The sequence below is a fragment of the Megalobrama amblycephala genome, linkage group LG22 (assembly GCF_018812025.1).
Source record: "Megalobrama amblycephala isolate DHTTF-2021 linkage group LG22, ASM1881202v1, whole genome shotgun sequence".
Lineage (NCBI taxonomy): Eukaryota > Metazoa > Chordata > Actinopteri > Cypriniformes > Xenocyprididae > Megalobrama > Megalobrama amblycephala.
The window spans coordinates 23,396,174-23,422,764 of NC_063065.1; the positions used below are offsets into that span (position 1 = coordinate 23,396,174).

A 26,591-nucleotide genomic window follows, 5' to 3' on the forward strand; every position below is an offset into this window, starting at 1 on the left:
AATTACTAAAAATTGCTCAGTGGCTGCCATTCGCAGTACCATCTTGATCTATAATAAAAATATAAAATAATTTGTCATATTTAATTCATATGTGTAACTCAAAATTAACTGCTTGAATCATAATCCCCTAAGCCCCAACTGCGAAACTGACGAAAAGTTGTGAAATGTGTCAGAATAAGAACCAATATTTTTTATATCTCTTTTAAACACATTATACATTTCAAACACAATACGTTTTAAATGAAATATGTCTCTTTCACTACATGATCAGTTCAATGTGCATTAACAGTTTAAAATAAATCAGACATTTAATGTAACAACAGGCTTGTGCTGTAGCTCTTGTGGTTACTTGAATGCATGCTTGTTCTATCACCAAAACTTCTGTAATAACAGCACCAGATTGGTAGGTAGATGCTTAGAGTGTAGATAGCAAGATGTGGTACAATTTGCATTTGCCTAGCTAAAGCATATTGTGCATGCAGGATGTAGCATAGACCTTTTGGTTGCCTGGTACCTGCTGTCTTGACGTCATGATGGATTTTATTTTTTATGCAGGTCACATAGTGAAAATATACTGATTAGCCACATTAAATCCAACTATCATGTATAGGCCCCCCTTGTGCTGCTAAAACTGCTCTGTTCTGTCAAGACATAGACACAAAAAGACCTCTAAGCATGTCCTGTGGTATCTGGCTCCAAGACATTACCAGCAGATCCCTTAAGTCCTGCAAGTTGTGAGGTGTGGTCTCTGCTGATCAGATTTGTTTGTCCAAAACGTCCCGTAAATGCAAAAAAAGAAAAGAAAAATCTGCAGTGTGGCAGGGTGCATTTTTCTGCTGAAAGAGGCCACTTCCATTAGGGAATATCATTGTCATGAAAGAGTGTACATGATCTTCACTCTGCAACAATCTTTAGGTAGGTGGTACATGTAAAATAACATTCCCCAGCAGACCATTGCTCAGAACATGACTCCGATTATCCTTTCTTGCACCACTGAAAATGTGAAACACCCCACTGGACTTGCTGTTTTGGAGATGCTTTGACCCAATCATCTAGCCATCACTATTTGACCCTTTTATCAAAGTTACTTAGATCTTCTACCCATTTTTCCTGCTTCAAGCACATGAAATTCAAGAACTGAATATGCATGCTGCGTTTACTGCAACTTTTCCAGCGCTAGCAGCAGGATCGATGTAGTCTGATTCAAAAACAAATTAAAGGGGGGTTGAATCAGACTGACAAATCCTTCTTACAAATCATGCAGCGAATGATCTCACCAAGTATAAATTGGGCTTTGAAATGTTTGTGACAAGAGCATAAGGTCAGAGAAACAAAGATAGTGCAGCACAATTAACACTTAATAATCTGAAATACAACAATAACTGTAAAATCAACAACAGGAAACACGATGCATTAAGAGTTGGGGGTGAAAACTTTTTGAATTGGATAAACAGGATAAATTGTACTTGTTTTGTCTTCTGTGAAACATGTAAGCATCTTCTGTAGCTTTCAAAGGGCAGTACTAAATGAAAAAAAAAATATGATTATTAACTTTTTATTAATAATCTTTTTATAACTTATATGATTATTAATTGTTTCCTTCTGGAGCATCAGTACAAGTTTTAACCTTTTTTAATAGTTGAGTTTGAGTCCCTCAGTTGTTCTCAGTTGTGTGAAAAGATGGATCTCAAAATCACACAGTCATTGCTGGGTTCAAATATGCAGAAGATGGTGGAAAACCAAATAATTTGCAGGAGCTGGAGGATTTTTCTGAAGAGCAGAGCTCAGTTTAACTGTTCAGAACAAACAAGGGACTCATGAACAACCATCACAAAACAAAAACAGTCGTGGTCATCCAGGTAACCAATATTGGGAATCAATGGTATGTAAACTTTTGAACTGGGTAATTTTTATGAATACAGCTACTTTATTTTTATCCTATGACTTAAAGGCACATGTTAATTTTTTTCAATGTTATATATTTTGTTGACTGGTGTAGTCTACTTACATTATCCCAAATGCTTCCAAGAATGTTTAAACACCAAAGACGCTTTGATATATTATGTGTTTTATTAGACAGGTGAGCAAATGTTTGGAAACATTCTTCGACAGAAGACTAATCATGTTATATAGCTCAACACAGTAAGTCTTACTGTTTAAATCTCATTTTCTTGATTTACAGCTTTTACACTATGTTTTACATGACTAACATTGATCTGTCTTACTGCAGGCATAAACTGATATTGCTGAGTTCAACATGTTCCTGGGTCAACATTTTTGTTGATCCTGCAACAACATTCAGATTTGAGGGACAAGTTTACAGATTATGTCAAGTTTAGGCTTAAAATCATGATTTGGTGCTTCTACATCAGTGTTATTCATCTGTCATTTCCCTCTGATTTTTGGGATAACTTATGGGTAGGGCTAGGTTTAGGGGTAGGAATAGGGTTAAGACTAAATTTTCAGACTAGAATGTTGTTTCAGGATCAGGACCCAGGAACGCATCTAACTTAGCAATATCAGGACGTGCCTTACTGCAGTGTGCAACAAGTGTCTCATTGGAACTGCCAAGCAAACGCAGAGTAACATTTTAACAACAGCTCTGCTGCTCTTGAGACGTGTGTCGCTCTCGTCTCTCATTATCAATCGCTCTATCGGCCTTCTGTGTTCAATCTCAGCGTCACCTTTGTTTTGAAGGAGTGAACTCTAGCAGCAAAAAATTACATATTGTAGCTTTAATGTAAACATCTGTTATGTGAAATAGCTTATGCAGGACAATACTAAATAAAAAATAACATGCAATTTTTATGATCCTTCTTATTTTGTTAAAAGGATTAACATTTTTGCAGATTCTGCAAGGTGTATGTAAACTTTCGAGTTCAACTTTAAATCAGAATCTTCATTTTTCTTCTCTGTTCTGGCTGAAACTGTAGATATGCTCAGATCTTCATCCTCTGATGTGTCTTCTGCATCATCATATAACTTACATGTAAGAAATTAATCTTTTTTTTTTTGAATATCTTCTCTAAAGGGTAGAATATTCCAGAGTGGGTTCCTCAATTATTTTTTTTTATTTATTTTTTTTATTTTTTATTTTTTTTATCAAGCTGCAGATGTCCTCCTACACACTCTGCAGTTAGCTGTTGAATTAATTCATTAACGTCCACAGGTGCACCTTTATCAATCTCTTCATCAGTTGTGATCAGTATAGTGTGTTTATTGCCTCTTCACTGAATTTCTCCAGCACATATTTCACTCTTGTCATGTCCTCCTCAGTGAAGTCATTGTGCTGCAGTACGAGTATGAAGACATGAGGTCCTGGATCAGACAGAGACACACACTCTCTCACTGTCTGTGTGATCTGATCATCTGAGATGTTTGTCTGGAGCAGCTGAGGACTGTTGATGACCATCACGTGTCCTTCAATCTTCCTCTGACTAAAAGAATATTAAGAGCTGCTCATCTCTGTTGAATGGACCCTTTCACTGACTGTGGTGATGAATTTTTCACAATACTTTAAATCAAAAATCTATTTTTTTATTTAATGTATTTATTGCTCTATAGATTGTGTTATATAATTTGCATTACATATTAAAACATTCTAACTCAAATAATAAGGTTGTGTTACAAATAATGTCTTAATGAAGCAGAGAAGGTTACAGTTTTTAAGATCTCCCTGGAAAAAAATTGCTTTGTGCAATGCAGCAGCTAGAGTTCTTACTAGAACTAGGAAGTATGACCATATTAGCCCAGTTCTGTCATCACTGCATTGGCTTCCTGTTAAACATCGTATAGATTTTAAAATCTTGTTAATTACTTGCAAAGCACTAAATGGCTTAGCCCCCCAGTACCTAAGTGAGCTCTTAATACATTATAGTCCTTCACGTTTATTGCGATCTCAGAATCGCAGGTGGTAGATCCTTCTCCTGTTTGGCACCTAAACTCTGGAACAAACTTTCTAGCATTGTTCGGGATGCAGACACACTCTGTCAGTTTAAATCTAGACTAAAAATGCATCTCTTTAACCTGGCATACACATAACACATTATCAATTTATATTTTCAAATCCGTTAAAGGATTATTAGGCTGCATAAATTAGGTCAGCTGGAACCGGGAACACTTCCTATAACACCAGATATACTCGTTACATCAGAAAAAGAATGGCATCTACGCTAATATTAGTCTTTCTGTTTATCCCGAGCTTTACCGTAGTCAACCGCATCCGGGCCGTATCCAGCTGAGACCGAGGACCGGCGCCTTGATACGACCACAACGCAGCCCTGAAGTATCAGCAGAGATCGAGTCGACTAGATCATCCATTGTGAAGACATCATCAACACGACAGCCAGTAGCACAGTTCCTCAACAGACCGTCCATACCGGCGTGATGAATACGATCCTCAACTGGATTGAACTGGAATAAATACTTTGAATGTTGCGATCCTATCAGATTTATGATAGCAACCTGATTCGTAACAAAGCACTGTTCGCCAGAGGAGTACTGGCCCCCCGACTAAGCCTGGTTTCTCCCAAGGTTTTCTTCTCCATAATTATACATTTGATATTCAACAGTGTTTTGATCTGCCTGCATTGACACCAATGTATGCGAACTGAACTGAGCTGGATGATGATGTCACTGTTTGGTAACACTTTATAATAACTGCACACTATGAAGCATTAGTTAAGCACTAGTAAATAGTCAATTCATCATTTATAAAACATTAATAGACATTAGTAAGCCATTTATAAATACAGCTATAAATGCTTTGTTCTTGATTTATAAGCATATTTATAATAAGTTTAATAATTGTATTTTCATACTTTATTAATGATCAATGTATCATTTCTAAATTATGTATTACATTATTCACAAACCAGTTATTTAGGAGTTGTCAGTGGTTCATAAGATCATTTAGGAAGTGTAAGTAAATGATTAATAAAATATCACTTTAGATGAACTCACAAAAATAGTTAACTGACTACTAAATGTTTTATAACTACCTGAATTAATCATGAATTGCAGTACACTAAAAAATGCTGGGTTAGGGTTGACAAACCCAGCAATTGGGTTGTTTTAAACCAGCGGTAGGGTTAAATGTTTGCCCAACCTGCTGGGTAGTTTTATTTAACTCAACTACTGTTTAAAAATTACTGTATTGCTTAATTAAAATTAACCCAAAGTATGTTGGAAATGAACATTTATTAATGTTCAATGAATAATTATTAAACAATAAACATTTATTGAATTGCTTATTCATAAATTTATATTAATAAACTATTAAACTATTACATTTATATTAATAAAATATTAAAGCTTATTAATAAACATTCACCTTTTGTCTATTATTGTTGCCTCTAATTGCATCTGGTTTTTAATTTCCCAACTATTTTGGGTTCATTTTAAGCTAGCCATATAGCAAATTTTAAACAATAGTTGGTTTAAATAAAACTACCCAGCAGGTTGGGCAAACATTTAACCCAACCGCTGGGTTAAAACAACCCAATCGCTGGGTTTGTCCATTTTCAACCCAACTTGGGTTGTTTTTAACCCAGCATTTTTTAGAGTGTAGGAATATAAAGCATTTATTAACATACTAAGAAACTTACTATATGTCTAAATAATAAGATGTATAAATTAATGTTTAAATAGTTTATTAATGATTTACTTCCACTTCCTAAATGATCTTATGAACCACTGACAACTCCTAAATAACTGGCTTGTAAATAATGTAATACTTAATTTAGAAATGATAAATTAATTATTAATAAAGTATGAAAATACAATTATTAAACACATTATAGATATGCTTATAAATCAAGAATAAAGCATTTATAGCTTTATTTATAAACCAATGTATATTAATGCTTTATAAGTGATGAATTAACTATTTACTAATGCTTAACTAATGCCGACTGTTGCATCACAGTCGGTGTTGAGATTCAGTCTTTTGCACAAATCAAATTTACATAAGAAGGAGGAAACAATGGTGTTTGAGACTCACTGTATGTCATTTCCATGTACAGAAGTCTAATTATTTAACTATCCCGAGGTAAATTAAATTTTCAATTCTAGGGCACCTTTAAGATTAATTTGTGCTATGATGGATCATGGAAAAAAAAAAAAAATAGAATAAAGATTAATAATAATACTAATAATAATAATAAAAATCTCATTCTCTTGATTCAAATCTTACCTGCACCGTGCGCCATTTTATCACCAGCAACTTAAAGTTTCCAAAAACGAAAGTGAAACTTTGACTGACATGCCTCACTTGCGCCCCTCTGTGGCTTAAAGTATATCCAGCTCGGTTGGTCACCCACAGCTCATCACATGCAGACTGAACAGCAGATTCTGCTTATTTTGTATTATATGCAGCAAAGAAAATTGCTGACCATGCATTGAATTCAGTCCATACTTCTTTGTAGATTACCAGTTAGGAACAATCAGATGGATTTAATTAGCGAGTAGAACCCTGAGAGAGTGTGGCAATTAACATGTATGGCAAATAACATCACAGTACACAACTGCAGCAAACTATATAGACATGACAAATATACAAGCAATACAAATATTATTAATAATCAAATGAACCCCATATATCCAAAAATAAATCAAATGTATTTTATTATTTAAACAAGCAAACGAACAAACAAACAGGAATGTTCTAATATTACATCAAAAAATAAAAAAATAAATATTACAAAAAGCAAGAAAGTTATAATTCTTCATTCATACCTTCAGGGAATAAAGACTTATGTTCAAATATCCAAAAGGCCTCTTGTCTCTGTTGTCTCTGAAAACAGCAGCTTCACCAAACTGAGTGGATTATACTAAAATTCAAACAAACAAACAAACAAACATATAAATAAATAAATAATTGTAAATGACAAACAGAAATATATTTTGACTTCGGAAATGCTAAACAGTATTTCCCTCTTACAAATTGTAGTCCACAAAAGAAAAGAAAAGAAAAGAAAAGAAAAGAAAAGAAAAGAAAAGAAAAGAAAAGAAAAGAAAAGAAACTTCATATCTCCCCAAACATAAACAATAAAAGAGAAACACAACAACTACAACTGACTTCCAATTATTACACATTATTGCATTTATCATTACCAGCAGGGCTTGACATGAACTTTTTTGCTCACCAGCCTATGTGGCTAGTCGTTTTCCAAAGTTACTAGCCCCTTAGCATTTTCACTGGCCACAATTTTGCTGTTGGGAAATTACATTTTATATGATTAAAGTTGACTTTGACATGGTAAAATTACTAATTACACCAAAATCAAGACAAGGGCTACATGGTATATCAGCTGGTATGTACGGGTAGGCAAAGAGTGGGTAATATGACCGTAATATGATACATTTTATAATTGTATAACTTATTTTTTATAAGGCTATATAAAGAACAAAGAAGCAAATTAGCAAATTACATATACAATATTAAATTAACCCTTATGTGTTGTTGAGGATGTTTTCATCCACTATGGAGTGTTTTTGAGTCTTAATTTGGCCACAACTTTCTCTGTGTTTCAGCAAATGGAATGATTTTTGGTGACAAATCTTATTTTGATACACATTTTGAGAAAATGCTTTGAAATCAAAACCTCAAAAATAAACTGTGGGCAAATTTACTACACTTTCGTTATGTTCGTGGATGAAAACATCCACTAAATTAAACTGCTGTAAAAATGTATCAGATAAATATTTTTTTCAAATTTTTTTTGCATAAATCTGATCAAAACTACTAAATATAAAAAAAAAAATCCAGGTTTTGTAGTCTTTTATTGCCAAGTTTATAAATGATGTCACTGATTTTTGGGAAAAAAACACACACAAAATGACTTATTTTCAATGTAAAACATGATTTATCACAGTCTTGGACATGTGAAAGATTAGTAACAACATTGGTTTTAATGCATTGTTAGTTTTTGTGCAGCATCAGATTTATTTTTTTTCTCCCTCATTTACTGTTCGTGGCTGTTTTTGCCCTCACACACACACTCACACTCACACACACACACACACACACACACACTATAATATGCTGTTATACTCCATATAAAAGCCAGAAACTAAGCTTTTTTTTTGCACAGCATCTAATTCTTGCAATATTTTTGAGATGATAATATGCTGATTTAGTTATTGTCTTTATATGGCTACTGAAACTCAGGTCTGACTCCAGAATCACACCAAGATTCCTGACTTGATTTTTAGTTGTTTGACCCCTAGAGTGAAGGTACGTGTTCACTTTGAGAACTTCGTCTTTGTTTCCAAACGCAATGACTTCAGTTTTGTCTTTGTTTAACTGAAGGAAGTTTAGGCACATCCACTTTTTAATTTCATCAATGCATTGGCACAGGGAGTCAATGGGGCTGTAGTCGTTAGGTGAGAGGGCTAGGTAAATCTGGGTGTCATCTGCATAGCTGTGATATGCAATTTGGTTCTTTCTCATTATTTGGCTCAGTGGCAGCATATATAGGTTGAACAGGAGGGGTGCAAGTATTGAACCTTGAGGGACTCCGCATGTCATGGATGTCCACTCAGACTTATAGTCACCGATACTCATATAATAACCTCTCCCTTCTAAGTATGACCTGAACCATTTAAGGACCATCCCAGAAAGCCCAACCCAGTTTTTGAGCCTGTCAAGAAGAATGTTGTGATCAACAGTGTCAAACGCAGCACTGAGGTCGAGTAGAACCAGCACTGATAATTTACCTGAATCTGTGTTTAGGCGAATATCATTTATTATCTTTATGAGTGCTGTCTCTGTGCTGTGATGCGGTCGGAAACCAGATTGAAAGTTGTCAAAGTATCCATTCAAGCTTAAGAACTTGTTCAGCTGATTGAAAACAACTTTTTCAATGATCTTGCCTATGAAAGGAAGATTTGAGATTGGCCTGTAGTTGCTCAATATGGTGTTATCCAGATTGCTCTTTTTCAGGAGGAGCTTAACAACTGCAGTTTTCAGGGATTTTGGAAAAGTCCCAGAGAGAAGTGAGGCATTTACCACTTCTAGGAGATCTGCTTCTAAACAGTTAAACACTCTTTTGAAAAAAAGATGTGGGAAGTGTGTCAAGGGCGCAGGTTGATGTTTTAAGGTGCTGTACTGTTTCTTCCAAAATTTTACCATCAATTGCTTCGAAATCAGACATAATAGCTACTTTCTGAGGTTGTGATCTGATCTGTTTTACCCCAGTGCAGCTCAAGGATGTGCTGATCGCCTTTCTGATATTATTAATTTTCTCAGAGAAGAAGGAAGCAAACTCACAACATTTGCTGTCTGAGAGCATTTCACTAGGAATCTGACTTGGGGGGTTTGTTAGTCTCTCTACAGTAGCAAAAAGAGTACGGGTGTTGTTTAAGTTTCTGTTTATAATATTTGAGAAGAAGGTCTGTCTAGCTTTGCCTAATTCCACATTGAAAGCATGAAGAATATCTTTATAGATGTTATAATGAATTTCAAGTTTTGTCTTTCGCCACATGCGCTCAGCTTTTCTGCATTGTCTTTTCATATTTTGCACTGCTGTTGAGTTTCTCCACGGTGCTTTTTGTCTGCCACTTTTCTTCCTGACTTTCACAGGAGCAATGTTATCAATAACATTCTGTACTTTTGAGTTAAAAGAATCAAGGAGAAAATCAACAGAGTCTGCGGATATGCTTGGTGTTAAAGATATAGCCTTCATAAACAGTGCACTAGTATTCTCATTTAAGCATCGCTTTTTGCCCGAGACAGATCTAGCTTCAACAGTCGGACAGATCAATATTTCAGAAATGATCAGATAGCGCTACATCCTTAATGACAATGGATGAAATGTTTAGACCCTTACTAATAATTAAATCTAGAGTGTGTCCACGATTGTGTGTAGGTCCATGTACATGCTGAGTCAGATCAAAAGTATTCAGAACAGTTATGATTTCTTTTGCCATATTGGATTCTGCATTTTCTATGTGGATGTTAAAGTCCCCAGTAATAACAAAACAGTCAAACTCTGAGGAAATTGCTGATAACAGTTCTGTAAAATCCTCCACAAAGGCTGGAGAGTATTTTGGAGGCCTGTAAATAACTATAAGTAGAATGCGAGGAGCACCTTTTAACACAATACCTAAATATTCGAAAGACAAGTAATCCCCAAATGACACTTGCTTGCATTGATAGACATCTTTAAATAGAGCCGCAACACCTCCACCTCTCCTAACAGCTCTGCAGACACTCATAAAAGTAAAGTTAGGAGGGGCTGTTTCATTCAGGATTGTTGCACTGCAGCTGTCTTCAAGTCATGTTTCATTTAGAAGCATAAAATCTAGGTTGTTTGTGGTTATTAAGTCATTGACTAGAAGTGATTTATTTTTAAGTGAGCGGATGTTTAAAAGTGCTAACTTAACAGTCTTACTTTCTGTCTCTACAGTAATCTTAGTTTGACGTGTAATAGGTAGCAGATTAAATGGGTTTGCCAAACGGTTTGAAAAGGCCTTAGGCTTTCTATAACGTAATAAAACAGAAATAGAGAAAGCTACAGGCACACTGGGTTCCCGCTTGTTCTGTAAACAATTGATAAAGTCACTGTTATCGTAGCGGGGACCCAACACACATCACTGAGAGCTGTTATCGGTTGTTTTTGATTCACCTAGAACAGATGGAGGAGGGTGAGGGCCCTGGCGTTGTGGCAGGGGCCGAAGAGCTCTCGCAGGAGGAGGGGGTGGCCGAGCTGGGCCCACAGGCTTTGGTGGTTTCGGGGCTTGACGTTTTTTTGTTGATATCTTGGGGCTCACAGCAAAAGAGTGGGAGAGTTTGGTTCCAGCATACACCAGTTCCTCCATTTTCTCTGAAAAGCACAGAAGAGGGGATGCTGGAGAGAGGGATAACATGTCCGGTGAGAGGGGCTGTTGCTCTGGTGTTACCGGAGGCTGTAACATGTTGTCCTGGCTTCCCTGGCTGTTTTCCCAAAAGTCGTCCTTGGGTGCTGAATCTTGGAGCAGTTCTAACACGTCACTGTCTCTCGGTGAGCTCTGTGGGCAGGGCTCAGTTAGGATTGTGTCCATGAGCAGTGGTTGTTGTGGCTGCGTGGTGTTATCATTGACCTTGTGGGAAGTGTCAACCGCATGTCCATTCAGCTGCTGAAGTGAAGTCCTGTGGTCAGTTGTACTCTGTCCAGGTGTGTTTGTGCCATTCAGGTCGAGTGTATTTGCACACACTGCTGAAGGATGATGGAGGCAGAAGTAGATATTGTCCTTTAGCACTCTTGAGCCCAGTTTGTTTGGGTGCAGGCCATCATGAGTGAACAATTGTCTCTGACTCCAGAACAGATTGAAGTTGTCGATGAAGTTCAGTCCTTTTAAGTTGCAGGTTTTTTGCAGCCATGTGTTAAGTCCAAGCAACCGTGTAAATCTATTTGTTCCTCTTGCTGGGAGTGGTCCACTGATGAACGACTGAACTTTTAGTCTTTTAAGCATTTCAAAAAGTTCATTGAAATCCCTCTTAAGGAGTTCTGACTGCTCCTTCCGAATATCATTCTTCCCCACATGAATGATTAGTCGATTTGCAGTCTTATATTTCATCAGAATGCTCTTAAGTTCCCTGTTTACATCAGAAACTGTTGCTTGTGGAAGGCAGCATGTAGTTGTATCCCTGCTGCTAATGTTTCTGATAATAGAGTCACCCACTATCAGAGTCCTGGGCTCGGCTGCTCTAAGAGCTGAGTGCCGCTGACTGTTCAACCTTGAGCGGCAGTTAGCATCGGTGTTAGCTGCTGGCTGATTTGATCTGTGTCTGATCATGTTTGGGGATTCCTCACCCACATTCATCAAGTCTGGAGATTCCTCACCCACATTCATTAACACTTCAAATCTGTTCTCCAGATGTATTGGCGGTGGTAGGGAGCTATTGTTTGGGGTAGAGGATGCTACTGCATTAATATGTGATACTCGTGTCAATCTAATGTCTCGAGTGCCTTTGGGTCTCGCTCCCTGTGTGTGCCATCGATTAATGTGCTGATCAGTTCCGGCACTCAGTACGGTCTGTTTAGGGGCATTAGATTCATGGGACTCACCGGCTTTGTGCTGAGGACGTCCATGACGAAGCTCTGTTGTGTGTTCCTTCTGGTTTGGTAGTCCCGCAAGTAACTTTGTTTCAAGAACTGCAATCCTTTGTAGAAGTCTGTGGCAGTTTGTGCAGCAGGTAGATTCTTCAACCAGAAGAGGCATATTATTTCTAATCCTTTTGGATGTAGGCAGCTGTGTTTTCCCTTCTCCGGAATGTAAGCTGATGGCGGTCAGTGGGAGGCTGGTTGGATAAAAATTCCCATTTTTTTGTAGCAATTCTTCCAGTTAAAAAGATTGTTGTTGCCAAGATTTGTCGTTTGAGCACTGTGCCGATTTGCTGTAGTTAAAATTAGGAGATAAAATATAAAAGCAATAGAGCAAAGCGCGGAGCTGTAAGCAAGAGCGTCCGAACAGTAGCGAAGCAGGAAGTGAAATAATACACTTGAAATTTATTTTTCTTTTGAATTTCAATACACTTGCTTATACAGTATAATCCAGTACAACTTATTGTTGAAATTTTTATCACCAGCTCCTGCTCTAAACTCGACTAGTGTCAGTTTTCTACATAATATTTGCCAAATTCTTTGAACACGCCCACACACGCGATCACATTCATATATAAGAAATTATTATAATGCAATCATAAATAAATTACAGGAAACATGATTAATTCACCTTCATATTGCGATTAAACTAAACAAGTACACTCTTAATGGCAATAAGAACTGCTATGTTAAGGTGAAAAAATAAAAATAAACAGAGCATATATCAAGATACTTGCTTCTTTATTTGTAGTACATAACGTCTCATCTGTAGTCATCCAAACATGCGCTCCTTTGTTTTCTTCTTTGATCAGCAAAGTCAATAATAGTCAGCAATATATATTGTGATATGAAAAAAAAAAAAAAAAAAATCACCAGATGACTTAAATAGCTCTATTTGGAAAGAATTAATCATTTGAATTAATCATTGGGTCAATTAGATGAGTGCATGCACACAGAAAATAATGAACAAATTATAAGCATATAGAACAAAGAAACAAATTAAATAAATTGTGCTTTATATTTTTTTCAGCTAAGTCTAACAGTATTCAGTAGGGCTGGGTATTGACAATGTTCACGATTCGATTTAATTTCTATTCTACTATTCGATTTCGATTCAATATCGATTATTTGGATGTATATCAGATACAGTAAATGGCAAATTTAAAAAATCTCTCAAATCTCTCAAATAATGCTGTAAACTATAAGAGGGAGTCACTTGGTAATATATTACTATAATATTGAAGGTTTAAATTAACTGATTTACATATCCAAAACTAAAATTACACTCAATTATGTTTTTTTATAATAAAGTTATGATTATGTAAACTTTAGAATTATATAATCATATTTCTACTCTAATTTGTTTTTTGAAATATAAACATTTAAATTGTAGCTGTCATAAATGATTTATTCAAACATTAAATACATAAATGAATTATAAAAAAATATATATTTAAAATAAAATTATAATGAACATGTAACATGGTGCATATATTAGCAGAATGCTCCTCTCTATAGCTGACTAATGAGTTTATGCTGAATATGATTTTTCTGAAGTAAATGTGACGTTACGTGACATTGTTTACAAGCTGTTTTATTGACGTCTTTCCGCAGTTGAAACACATAAGTGTGACATGTTATGGATCAGTTGTACTGTATCTTGTAACATACCTTCAGACGTTCATTCATATTTGTTTCACACTGTAACTGGTATTAAAGTGGAGGAGATGATCAGTACACAGTAAACATCTTGGCCACAGGCTTCAATCACTATCAGCAACTCTTTGCCTTTAGGAATACCAAATGGGTCAAGGAGGGTGGTGGAAAACGACAGAAATGTCTTTGTTCGTTTTTTATTATTTTCAAAACAACACCTACAAAGGTGTATATAAGTATACAAGTAGGTGTATATAAGTTTATATACAACTACAAAGGTGTATATAAACTTTGGAGTTCAAGTATATATCTATATCTATATCTATATCTATTGCTTTCATTCAATTGAGCCAATTATAATAATGGACTGACTCTGTTTACAAACATTTGTTTTACTTCTGTTTTTTTTTTTCCTCCAGGTATTTATTTTTTTTACTTTCTTGCCTCTTTGGAACATGTCCATTTACGCATACTGTGTAGAGGTGGTGCACAGCTTCATGGACATTTAAGGTTTTCTGCTGATGGAGAGCTTCTGGGACATTGACATAAACAGCACTTTTTCATACAACTTAAAAAAAGGTGGTGACAGACAATTTTGGTTTTCTTGTTTTTGTACCTTTGGAATTCATTGTTTTTTTTTTTGTTTTTGTTTTTTTTTCAAAATTACATTCACTGTAATGCTGGAGTAAGATTTTAGAAGAAAACTTTTGGTCCTGTTTAATGTTTGTGCTAGTAAGGGTTGCAGAGCTTATAAGTAACAAGGTTTACAAAAGGTAACATTTTACAAAAGGTCTCGCTTGTTAACATCAATTAATATATTAGACAACATTATCTAACTATGTGCATTAACTTTTTTTTTTACAGTATTTATCAATATTTGTTAACATTAGGTAATAAAAATATATTTTTTTCAAGTTAATAAAATGTATAGTTATTGTTCATGTTAGTTTACAGTGCATTATCTATTAACATATGCAACTTTTGATTTTAATAATGCATAAGTAATATTAACTAGGATTTATAACTGCTTAAAGTATTTTTCATTCATAGTTCATGTAAACTAAAGTAGTTAACTAATAGAAATTTATTGTACAGTGTTACCCAAAGTTTTGAATCTTTTCTTTTCTTTACATTTTGTTTGTATTAATTCATGGGTGTTATCTTATTTATCATCTTATACATCATACAGAATGATTTTATCTGAAAATGTAAAAATGCAGAAAGTTTGTGATGGGTAGGTTTTAGGTACCTTTGTATGTGAGGGAGAAAATTATAGTGCATATAAGCCTCACTGTCCTCCAGACTCTTTCTAAATGAGAGTTAAAGTGTTGTAATTGTTTGTGATTATGTATAGTGTTTCTTGTTTTTTTCTTGTGAATCAACAAAAAGGTTTTTGTGTATTTGTTTTAGAGATTATTTTGTCAGTAAATGTAGAGGGTTTCAATTTGCATTTGTGTTGATTGTAATATTTTGAAATATACTAAATTGTAACTACTTCATTATAATAACAAATAATGTAATTACAAATGTATTAAATTATATAAATAGTGTACATGTAAATTACATTAAAGTATATTTAAGTTCACATTAATTGCTTGTCAGTACATTCGGAAGTACACTTTTACCATATTTCAAAGTACATAAAAAATTGTATTAAAGTCCTACTTAAGTGCTTTAAAAAAATCACTCAGAAGTTCAACTTATTGCATTTAATATGAACTTAATCTCTGATATATTTAAAATTAAATCACAAATAGAATGCACTTAAGCGGCTGAAACATTACATTTAATTCACACTTAAGTGTATTGATAATTGATATTAAAATATATTTTAGTTCACATTAATTGCTTGTTAGTACATTGGGCAGTGCACTTCAACTATATTTTAAAGGTACTAGAAGCAATTATGAAGGTTATCATAAAGTTGTATTAAAGTCCCACTTAAGTTGTTCAAAAAAATCAATCAAAAGTTCAATTTATTGCATTTAATATGAACTTAATCTGTGATATATTTGAAATTAATTACAAATAGAATGCACTTAAGCGATGAAAACATTACATTTAATTCACACTTAAGTGTGTTCTTTTAAAGTATATTATTTGTGCAATAAGTACACTTTATAAAAGTATACTAAAGTATACTACTTTTTTTTTTCCACAAGGGCTAGTTTTTCAGTGTCCATAAGAAACAAGTGGCGGTCTAATCCCATATTGCCTGCTTTCATTAGAAGGGCGCAGGCTACCCCAGCCCAGCTCACATCCTCTCCATATAAAAGTCTCTGGGCTGCCTGGAGTCTAAAAGCTCTGACTCTGGATTTAATGTCGACCAACCCCTGTCCTCCTTCCTGTATAGGCAGATAGAGCACTGGTGCCTTCAGCCAGTGCTGTCCTGACCAGAAGAAATTCACCAGGCACTTTTGAATTCTTCTTACTAGGTCTTCCGGAGGCTCTAGAATCATCATTTTGTGCCATAACGATGATGCAACCTAGTTGTTACAGACCAAGGTTCTCCCCCTATAGGACAGCTGGGGTAGCAACCATTTCCAGTGAGACAACCGAGCACACACTTTTTCCACAAGTCCCTCCCAATTATTATTTTTTTTTCTATATTCATCTGTCCCTAAAAAAAACACCTAAATATTTAAATCCCGCTCTTCCCCACTGCAAACCACCAGGTAGTGATGGACTAATAAAGTCTTGACCACACCACAAAGCATCACTTTTTTGCCAATTAACTTTGGCTGAAGACGCATTCCCATAACATTCCAAAGCCTTTTTTACACACTCAACATCATTATGATTTCTGATTAAAACTGTGACATCATCTGCATATGCAGAGAGCTTAATGGGACCCTTGAAAACCAGTGTATTGACCTGTGGACCTGTTAGCTGTCTTCTCAGTCTACATAGTAAAGGCTCAATGGCTATACTATAAAGATGACCTGAAATAGGACAACCTTGACGAATGCCTCTATTGACTTTCACAGGAATACTAAGGCCACCAGCTATTTTAATCATACACGTGGCCCCAGCATACAACAGTTTTATTTTTTAAATAAAATTGTCTTCAAAACCAAAAGCCTTTAAAGTATCAAAAAGAAAAAAGCGATCAACTCTGTCGAAGGCTTTTTCCTGATCTAATGACAGAAAACCTATATTGGTATTATTATAAGAGGCAAAGTCAAAAATGTCTCGTACCAAATGTAAATTATCCAATATAGATCTTTTTTTTATACAATATGACTGATCTTTATGTATTATTGTATGCAGTACGCCATTTACCCTATTGGCCAAACATTTTGAAAAAACTTTATAATCAGAGCCTAAAATTGATACAGGTCTCCAGTTCTTTAAGAATGTCAGATCACCTTTTTGGGGAGTAACATTAACCCTTTGACGCGTACGATCACACCGGTGTGATCAGTCTTGGCTGGCCCCAGGAGCATACGATCACACCGGTGTGATTAGAACGTTCAGTGCATCACGTGATCAACTGCCAAATTCAAATGTGCGTGCGCGCTTTAACTGGTGCTAAACCAGAGACGGACGTGCGCAGCACTTTTCATATATTACATATATGCAGTGTTTTCAACCAAATAATGTTTATTTTAGGTTTCAGAAATTTAAATACACATGAGTACTAACAAAACAATATATTTAGAGTTTGAAAAATACACAATGATGTCTATAGAAGCGGAAATAACAACCCTTTCCATTATAATTAGACGACACGTTTTATTCATATCAGATACACATTGTGAAAGTAACTATAAAGCTTACTCTATTCTTCCCCAGTTCACCGACTTACTTACTTTCATGTATTTCGGAAGAAGTGGATAAATTAACGTGTTGTAAATCCAACAGATCCGATTCTCTGTGCGGCGCAAACTAACATGGCGGCGCCCATCACGCATATGGCTCAACTAACATGATCGTTATAAAGGTGTTTAAACAGCAAAACACATCCACTTGCACATATTTGGCAATCGAAATATTAGATATTTCATGCTATAGTTAACAAATTTGTGAATATTTTGAATAAAAAAGGAGAAATTAAATGAAAGTAGATCATCATTCATACAGTGCTGCGGTGTGTCATGTAACAAGCATTGACGCGTCACCATGGAAACCATAAAGTGATACGTTCTATCGATAACGGTCGCCTTAAAAAACTCACGCTGGGGACTCAGAAAGAATATTTTAAACTTACGTGTGAAAGGGTTAAAACTGCCCGCTGACAACTCAAAGGAAGAAATCCTTCTTTGATACATTTTTGGATTACCTGAACATAATCATGACCAATAACATCCCAAAAACTCTTATAAAATTCAGCAGGTAATCCGTCCAGTCCTGGCGTACGTCCTGAAGAAAGTCCCATAACAGCAGCAGTAATCTCCTCAAAAGTTAGTTCAGTATCTAAAGATTCTTTGTGTTCCAATGTTAAAATAGGAAGATCTTGTAACAGTTGATTTCTGCACAGTTCATCTGAATTGCTAGCAGCATATAAATTAGCAAGCAAGTTTTTGCATTACTACTGGGTTTGAAGTGTTGCATCCATTACTATCCTTTAACACATACATCTGTTTTTCTTGACCTATCACAGACACGTCAGGTTCCACCTCCATCCAGTACCCACGCACACAATCACCCGAGTACTAATCACCGGCACCTGCACGTCATCAACTCTGTCATCACCACCACCTTAAATACCCCACACTCACACACAGTCACTGTCCGGTCTCGTTTGTACTACAACTCCATGTGTACTTACCTTAAGGACTCCAATCTGCTACTTACCTGCTTCCGTCGTCTCCAGTGTCTCCAGTCTCCCCCGTGTGCTTCTCCAACTGTGTGTGAGTGTTCCCAGTCTTCAGTCTCCAGCGTGCTTCTCCATATACCATCTGCAATCAACAAAAGGACAGTATCACTTCTTCTATCTACTCACCAAACTTCCATCATTGCTACATACTTACCGTTTACTCTGCTGAACTCAATAAAACATTGTCATAACTTTTACATCTGCCTCCGAGCCGTCTCTGTTGTAACAGAAGACCGGACCATAACAACAGGATTTCAGCATGAGTTCCCAGGACCCATTCCAAGAGCTCGTGGACGCTTTGCGCCGAGCACTCACCCCACAACCACCGTCACCTGCTGCCGCTTCCGCCTCCACTTCTTCCACTCCTCCACCGATGATGCACGCCAGTCCCATGGCCCGACCGGCGCCCTACTCTGGATCGGCGGAAGATTGCAGCGGTTTCCTCCTGCAATGTGAGTTGGTCCTGGAGATGCAACCGCATCTCTACCCCACCGACACGGATAAAATAGCGTTCATAATCTCCCAACTGCAAGGCAAGGTGCTCCAGTGGGCCGACTCACTCTGGACTAAGAAAGGTTCCGTGGTGAAATCATACTCAGCATTCGTCACCCATTTCCACAAAGTCTTTGAAACCACCTCGGCGGATTCCTCCATTGGTGAGAAACTCTATAATCTAAAACAAGGATCAAACTCGGTGATTGATTATGCCTTGCAGTTCCGGACGCTAGCCGCGAGCAGTGGATGGAACGAACAAGCCCTCATCACCTCGTTCTGTCAGGGGTTGGAACCCAGAGTGCGGTTGCATCTCGCTGGATACGAGGATTCCATCGGCCTCGAACGCTTCATCCAACTCGCCATCCGCGTAGGCACTCGTATGCAGTCGTGTCTCGATGAGCACCAGGGCCAGCCACTCTCCACCATCTATTCCCGCCGATCCGAACCTGTCAGCTCCCCAGAACCAGCCAGCGAACCAATGCAAGTGGATAATTCCCGTCTGTCTTCCTCAGAACGGCAAAGAAGGCTGACCCTGAACTTATGTTTATACTGTGGATCTCCGGGGCATGCAATCTCTGCATGCCCAATTCGTCCTCCTTGACCTGTGGTGAGTGCCATCATTCCCTCCATTAAGAAGATGAAACCACTCACTACTATTGTAAACCTTACTGCTGTTGATGTATCTGTTCCAGTGGTGGCGCTCCTCGACTCAGGGTCAGCAGGAAACTTCATCTCAGGCTCCCTCTGTCGACAACTCAAGCTCAAAACCTCGCCCTCTCCGACCATCTACCAAGTTCACTCCATCACGGGCAAACCCCTGAGCAGGAAGAGGATCAGTCGCTGTGTGGGACCCCTTCAACTCCGTGTAGGTATCCTACATGTGGAAGATATCCATTTGTTGGTTCTGGAGGATTCCAGCGCTGACGTGGTTCTAGGGCACCCATGGCTCGAACAGCATAGCCCCACCATCTCCTGGCGCACGGGCGAGATCCTGAAGTGGGGCGAACACTGCTTCTCCAATTGCTTCTCTGAACTTCCTGTTCCCAAGTCTCCATGCTCCAAGAAGATCTCCATCTGTACTACTTCCATTGAAAGCCCCATAGAGAAACGCTCCACCAAGATTCCATCTTGCTACGCCCCCTTCAGCGACGTCTTCTGCCCGCAACGCGCCTCCAAGCTTCCTCCACACCGGCCATGGGACTGTGCTATAGATCTGTTACCGGGTGAACCAGTGCCCAGGGGACGGATCTACCCCCTGTCAGTGCCGGAGAAGAAGGCCATGGAAGAATACATCGAAGAGGCCCTTAACCAAGGATATATACGCCCGTCTACTTCCCCTGCTGCCTCAAGTTTCTTCTTCGTGGCAAAAAAGGACGGAGGCTTGCGGCCCTGTATTGACTATCGCTCCTTAAACAAGATTACAGTCAAATTCCGGTACCCACTTCCCCTCGTCCCAGCGGCCCTGGAACATCTCCGTGGTGCCACTGTGTTCACCAAGTTGGACCTCCGCAGCGCGTACAACCTCATCCGGATACACGAGGGGGACGAGTGGAAGACCGCCTTCGTCACGCCCACCGGCCATTATGAATATCTGGTCATGCCCTATGGACTTATCAACGCCCCCTCCGTATTCCAGGATTTTATCCATGAGGTGCTCTGGGAGTTCCTCCACAAGTTTGTACTTGTGTATATTGATGACATCTTGATATACTCCTGGAGCCTGGCCGAACATCGCCACCACGTTGCGGAGGTCCTCCAACGCTTACGCCAGTATCATCTATTCCTCAAGGCAGAAAAGTGTTCCTTTCACCAGCCCTCAGTCCACTTCCTGGGATACTTCATTGATCACAGTGGCATCTGGATGGACGAGGGGAAGGTTGAAGCCATCAAATCCTAGCCAGCTCCCACAACCATCAAAGAACTTCAACGCTTCCTCGGCTTTGCCAATTTCTACCGTCGCTTCATCAAAAATTACAGTTCCATCGTCCACCCACTAACCAACCTCCTCCGTCATCAGCCCAAGTCTCTGTCCTGGTCCGAAGATGCCACCAACGCCTTCGAAGCCCTCAAGGAAGCCTTCACCACCGCTCCCCTCCTCGTCCACCCGAACCTTGACCTGCCCTTTGTCGTCGAGGTGGACGCCTCCACCACAGGAGTGGGAGCGGTACTCTCCCAGCAGCAGGGGAATCCAAGTAGACTCCACCCATGTGCCTTCTTCTCCCGCAAACTCAACCCGGCGGAGGTCAACTACGACATCGGTGACCGTGAGCTCCTGGCCGTCAAGCTTGCGCTGGAGGAATGGAGGCATTGGCTGGAGGGGGCCAATCACCCTTTTCAAGTACTCACCGATCATAAAAACTTGGAATACCTCAAAGCTGCCAAAAGACTCAACCCTCGACAAGCCCAGTGGGCCATGTTCTTCTCCAGATTTGATTTCACGATCTCCTATTGCCCCGGCTCCAAAAACATCAAAGCTGATGCACTATCCCGTCTCCATGCTCCAGAGGAAAAGAACGAATCTCCTGAAACCATCCTGCCAGAATCCATCTTCGTGAACCCCATCCAATGTTCCGAAGAAACTTTACCCTCCTCCAATGCCTCCTCCTACGCTCCGCCGGGTTGTCCCCAGGGCCTTCAGTACATCACCCAGACACGTCGCACTCCACTGGTACACTCTGCTCACTCATCACTTGGCACTGGTCACCCGGGGGTCAATGAGACTCTCGCTGCTTAAGGAGCGCTTCTGGTGGCCCAACATGGCCAGGGATGTCAGAAGGTACGTGCAGGGCTGCAGGGAGTGCGCCATTGCCAAGAGCCCTCGTCACCTGCCAGCCGGCAAGCTCTCTCCGCTGCCCATTCCTGAGTGACCATGGTCACACCTGGGAGTTGACTTTATCACGGATCTCCCAGCGTCGGACGGTTACACCTGTGTGCTTGTGGTCGTAGACCGATTCTCCAAGGCCTGCCGTCTCATCCCCCTGAGAGGTCTACCTACCGCCTTAACTACAGCTGAGCTCATGTTCAACCACGTCTTCCAATATTATGGAATCCCCAAAGACATCGTATCAGACCGAGGGCCCCAATTCATCTCCCGTGTCTGGAAGGCCTTCCTGTCGCTCCTGGGTGTGACCGTCAGTCTGTCATCCGGCTACCATCCTTAGATGAACGGGCAGACAGAACGGAAGATCCAGGAGATTGGCCGCTTCCTGCGTACCTTCTGTTATGGCCACCAGAACTCCTGGAACCAGTATCTGGGTTGGGCCGAGTACGCCCAGAACTCTCTCCGCCAACATTCCACCGGTCTAACACCCTTCCAATGCGTACTCGGTTTCCAACCCCCGCTGTTCCCCTGGGACAGGGAACCCTCCAATGTTCCCGCAGTCGACTACTGGTTCCGGGAGAGCGAGAGGGTATGGGACTCAGCCCACCATCAACTGCAGAGAGCCCTGCGCAGACGCAGGATGACAGCAGACCTTCAGCGCTCCAATGCCCCATCCTACCAACCGGGGCAGAAGGTCTGGCTGTCAACCAAGGACATCCGCCTGCGTCTTTCCTGCAAGAAGCTGAGTCCTCGTTTCATTGGCCCATTCACCATCACCAGACAGATCAATCCCGTCACGTATCGTTTGCAACTTCCACCTCAATACAAGATTCATCCTACCTTTCATGTCTCCTTACTGAAACCTCACCACCCTTCTGTTTCTCCCTCCACAGAACCTGACGTGGCAGCCGCCGAACCCCCCCCCTTCCACTCATCCTGGACGATCCTGTGCTGCTTACGAGGTTCGCGAGATACTGGACTCCCGGCGCTGTGGTGGTCTACTTGAATACCTGGTCGACTGGGAGGGCTACGGCCCCGAAGAACGCTCATGGGTGCCTAGAAACGATATCCTCGATCCCAATCTTCTACAAGCATTAGACGCCAGCCACCCTGACAGACCTGCCCCACGCCCTAGAGGACGACCACCACGACGTCGGGGTCCTCGGCCCTCAGGAGCGGGCCGTGGGAGGGGGGGGTACTGTCACAGACACGTCAGGTTCCACCTCCATCCAGTACCCACGCACACAATCACCCGAGTACTAATCACCGCCACCTGCACGTCATCAACTCTGTCATCACCGCCACCTTAAATACCCCACACTCACACACAGTCACTGTCCGGTCTCGTTTGTACTACAACTCCATGTGTACTTACCTTAAGGACTCCAATCTGCTACTTACCTGCTTCCATCGTCTCCAGTGTCTCCAGTCTCCCCCGTGTGCTTCTCCAACTGTGTGTGAGTGTTCCCAGTCTTCAGTCTCCAGCGTGCTTCTCCATATACCATCTGCAATCAACAAAAGGACAGTATCACTTCTTCTATCTACTCACCAAACTAACATTATTGCTACATACTCACCGTTTACTCTGCTGAACTAAATAAAACATTGTCATTGCTTTTACATCTGCCTCCGAGCCGTCTCTGTTGTAACAGAACAACATTCTAGTCTGAAAATTTAGTCTTAACCCTATTCCTACCTCGAAACCTAACCCTACCCATAAGTTATCCCAAAAATCAGAGGGAAATAATAGATGAATAACACTGATGTAGAAACACCAATTCATGATTTTAAGCCTAAACTTGACATAATCTGTAAACTTGTCCCTCAAATCTGATGGTTGATTTGAATGTTGTTCCAGGATCAACAAAAGTGTTGACCCAGGAACATGTTGAACTCAGCAATATCAGGTTATGCGGGGTAATCAGTGTCAGTCAGTACTCAAAAAAGGGGACCTTGATGATGCAAGTTTACCATGGTTCAGACACAAATAATTCAAAGTGAACAGAGACCAAGTGTGAAAGCACCCTAATTTTGACCGGTTACCTTTAGAGGTACACATTGTCACAGTTATGTTATGTTTGTTTTAGTTTTCATGGACCGAACCGTCAGCTGCACCTGGGTCAGACATCGTCACCTGCGCAATGGACTTGCGGGCCATTCGTTGCTCTCAGGCCCTTCACCCCTACTGCTCCGGCTAGCTCTGTCCTCCCTCAGGCTCCACCTCTGCCTTCGGTCGCTCCAGCTACACAGCCCTCCAGATCCCTGCAGCCATCTCGGGGGGTCGTTGCTGCGGCTCCGTCTTCTGGATACAAGTCGTCTGACTCCACTCCATCAGTCCTCCATCTGCGCCGTAGGTTCCTCCGTCATCGCCCTCGCTCGTCCCCAAGGTGGCGCTGAAGCCTTCACCACCACGGCTCTTCCCTCCAGTGCTGCTGCCGTGGTCCACCATCCTGGCTATGGTCTGGGCCACCATCTGGCTACTCCTCCCAGTTGGCCGTCCTCCTCCAAAGCCACCACCTGCATCTCCACAGTCCAATCTGCCTGCTGCTGACATCCTGTCACCTCCCCTTCTCTCCTCCAGCCCTCCGCCACATCCTCGTCTTCCTCCAACACCCTCTTTGGTTTATTCTGTTTTTTGTTACGGCATGAGGTTGTGCCTACTTAGAGGGGATGTAAAGTCGCAGTTATGTTATGTTCATTTTAGTTTGGACTTTTAGTTTTTTTTATTAGTCACATGTGCTCCTTTGTTCTGTTTTCCCGCCACAATCTGTTACCATGGACACTCATCACATTCATCACAGCTGTTGTCATTTTAGTTAATTTGTCTCTGTATATCAGTTTCTGTCTTCCCTATGTTCATTGTCCGGTCTCGTACGTTTATCCTGTGTTGTGTTGCGTTTCTGCCTTTACCTGTTGGATTTCCTAAGTAAAGATTTATTTGAATCTAATCTCCTTTGTTGTGTGTTCCTGTGCGAGCAACATGTGACACACATGCACAAGCAGTTTAGACATACATAGAATTTATGCATAAAAGTAAATTGTTCCTGTGTGTGCACATTACTGTTTTTAGTTTATAAAGGCCTGGTTTCACAGACAGGGCTTAGCCTAAGCCATTATTAGGTCTTAGTTCAATTAGGATATTTAAGTAGTTTTATAAAAGTACACCAGAAAAAAAAAAAAAAAAAAACATTATTGGTGTGCATTTTGAGACCAAACAATGGCACTGACTTATTTTAGGATATGTCAGTACAAATTAAAACAGCTCAAACATGCATTTTAGTCTAGGACTAGCTTACGCCTTGTCTGTGAAACTGTAGGAAAAAGTTTTCATGTGCACACAAGTTTCTCATGGATCTCAGCAATGGAAATGTTCTGAAGCACATTTGAAAGCTCAGGGCTTTTTTCTCTCTCTCTTCTGTATTAAATGCATCTGAGCTACACTGTAATGAGCTTCTGAGGAGGCTCAATCTCACTTGGCTCCTTTGAAGGACTGATTATAGTACTGCATAAAATAATCAGTCTAGTCTGGATATGGACTGTGGGCCACTGAACACAGTTGAATTTACTACTGAGAATTGGCCTACAATTTGCTAGAGCATTCCTGCAGCTCAAACAGTAGAATCTAGAAATCTCCCAGGGAATGTAGGATCCTATTATTGGAACTTTTGAATACCTTTTGCTTCCTTTATTGCTGTTTGGTTGTCTTTGAGTTTTCCATCATCATGTACATCAGAATCTTCATTTTTCTTCTCTGTTCTCACTGAACCCGTAGATATGCTCGGATCTTCATCCACTGATGTGTCTTCTGCATCATCATATAATTCACATGTGAGAAATTCATCATTGTTTTCCTTGAGTATCTTCTCTAAACGCTGGGATATTCCAGAGCGCCGTTCCCCTGTTTCATTATCAAGCTGAACATGTCCTCCTCCACACTCTGCAGCTAGCTGTTGAATTAATTCATTAGTTTTCACAGATGCTCCTTCATCAGTCTCTTCATCAGTCGTGATCACTACAGTGCGTTTAATCGCCTCTTCACTGAATTCCTTCATCACATATTTCACTTTTGTCATGTCCTCCTCAGTGAAGTCATTGTGCTGCAGTACGAGTATGAAGACATGAGGTCCTGGATCAGACAGAGACACACACTCTCTCACTGTCTGTGTGATCTGACGGAGTGACAGATGTGTCTGGAGCAGCTGAGGAGTGTTGATGATCATCACATGTCTGTCCAACAGTTTCATTGTCATTGAACCTGACATAACAACTTTAAGTTACAGTATTTAAGTGCTATAAATCACATTTGTCCATAATTGTCTTGTTTAGCATTTACAAAACAGAATATTGCTCATCGCTGTTAAATGGACCCTTTCACTGACTGTGGTGATGAATTTTTCACAATACTTAAAATCAATTTTTTTTTTTAATTTAATGTACATTTATTGCTCTATAGATTGTTTTATATATTTTGCATTAAATAGTAAAACAAACTAATTCAAATAATAAGGTTGTGTTACAAATAATCCTTACAACTAAAGAAAATGGGAGCGGGAACAGAAACTAAATCCGACCACGATCAAAGTAAATTCCCTAGGAAGGTAGAAAGAGTGCCATTTCATGGTCAGAAGTTGAGCAAGTGAGAGAGATAGTGCTTGCGCTATCACACCAGTTGTTGTTTACCATCAGACACACTATTGTTCTATCTATGTGAAAA

General features: G+C 39.7%; 1 protein-coding gene across 1 annotated transcript; it reads right to left on the reverse strand.

Moving 5' to 3' along the window:
* Positions 1 to 25,525: 25,525 nt before the first annotated feature.
* Positions 25,526 to 26,121, reverse strand: LOC125257727 (GTPase IMAP family member 7-like). The gene has a single exon (XM_048174379.1). The coding sequence runs from the start codon at positions 26,119 to 26,121 to the stop codon at positions 25,531 to 25,533; it is 591 nt and encodes a 196-aa protein (XP_048030336.1). The 3' UTR covers positions 25,526 to 25,530.
* Positions 26,122 to 26,591: the final 470 nt, after the last annotated feature.

What these genes read in the sequence shown, in the direction of transcription:
- LOC125257727 (XM_048174379.1), bottom strand. Translation starts at nt 26,121, where the DNA reads ATGAAACTGTTGGACAGACATGTGATGATCATCAACACTCCTCAGCTG.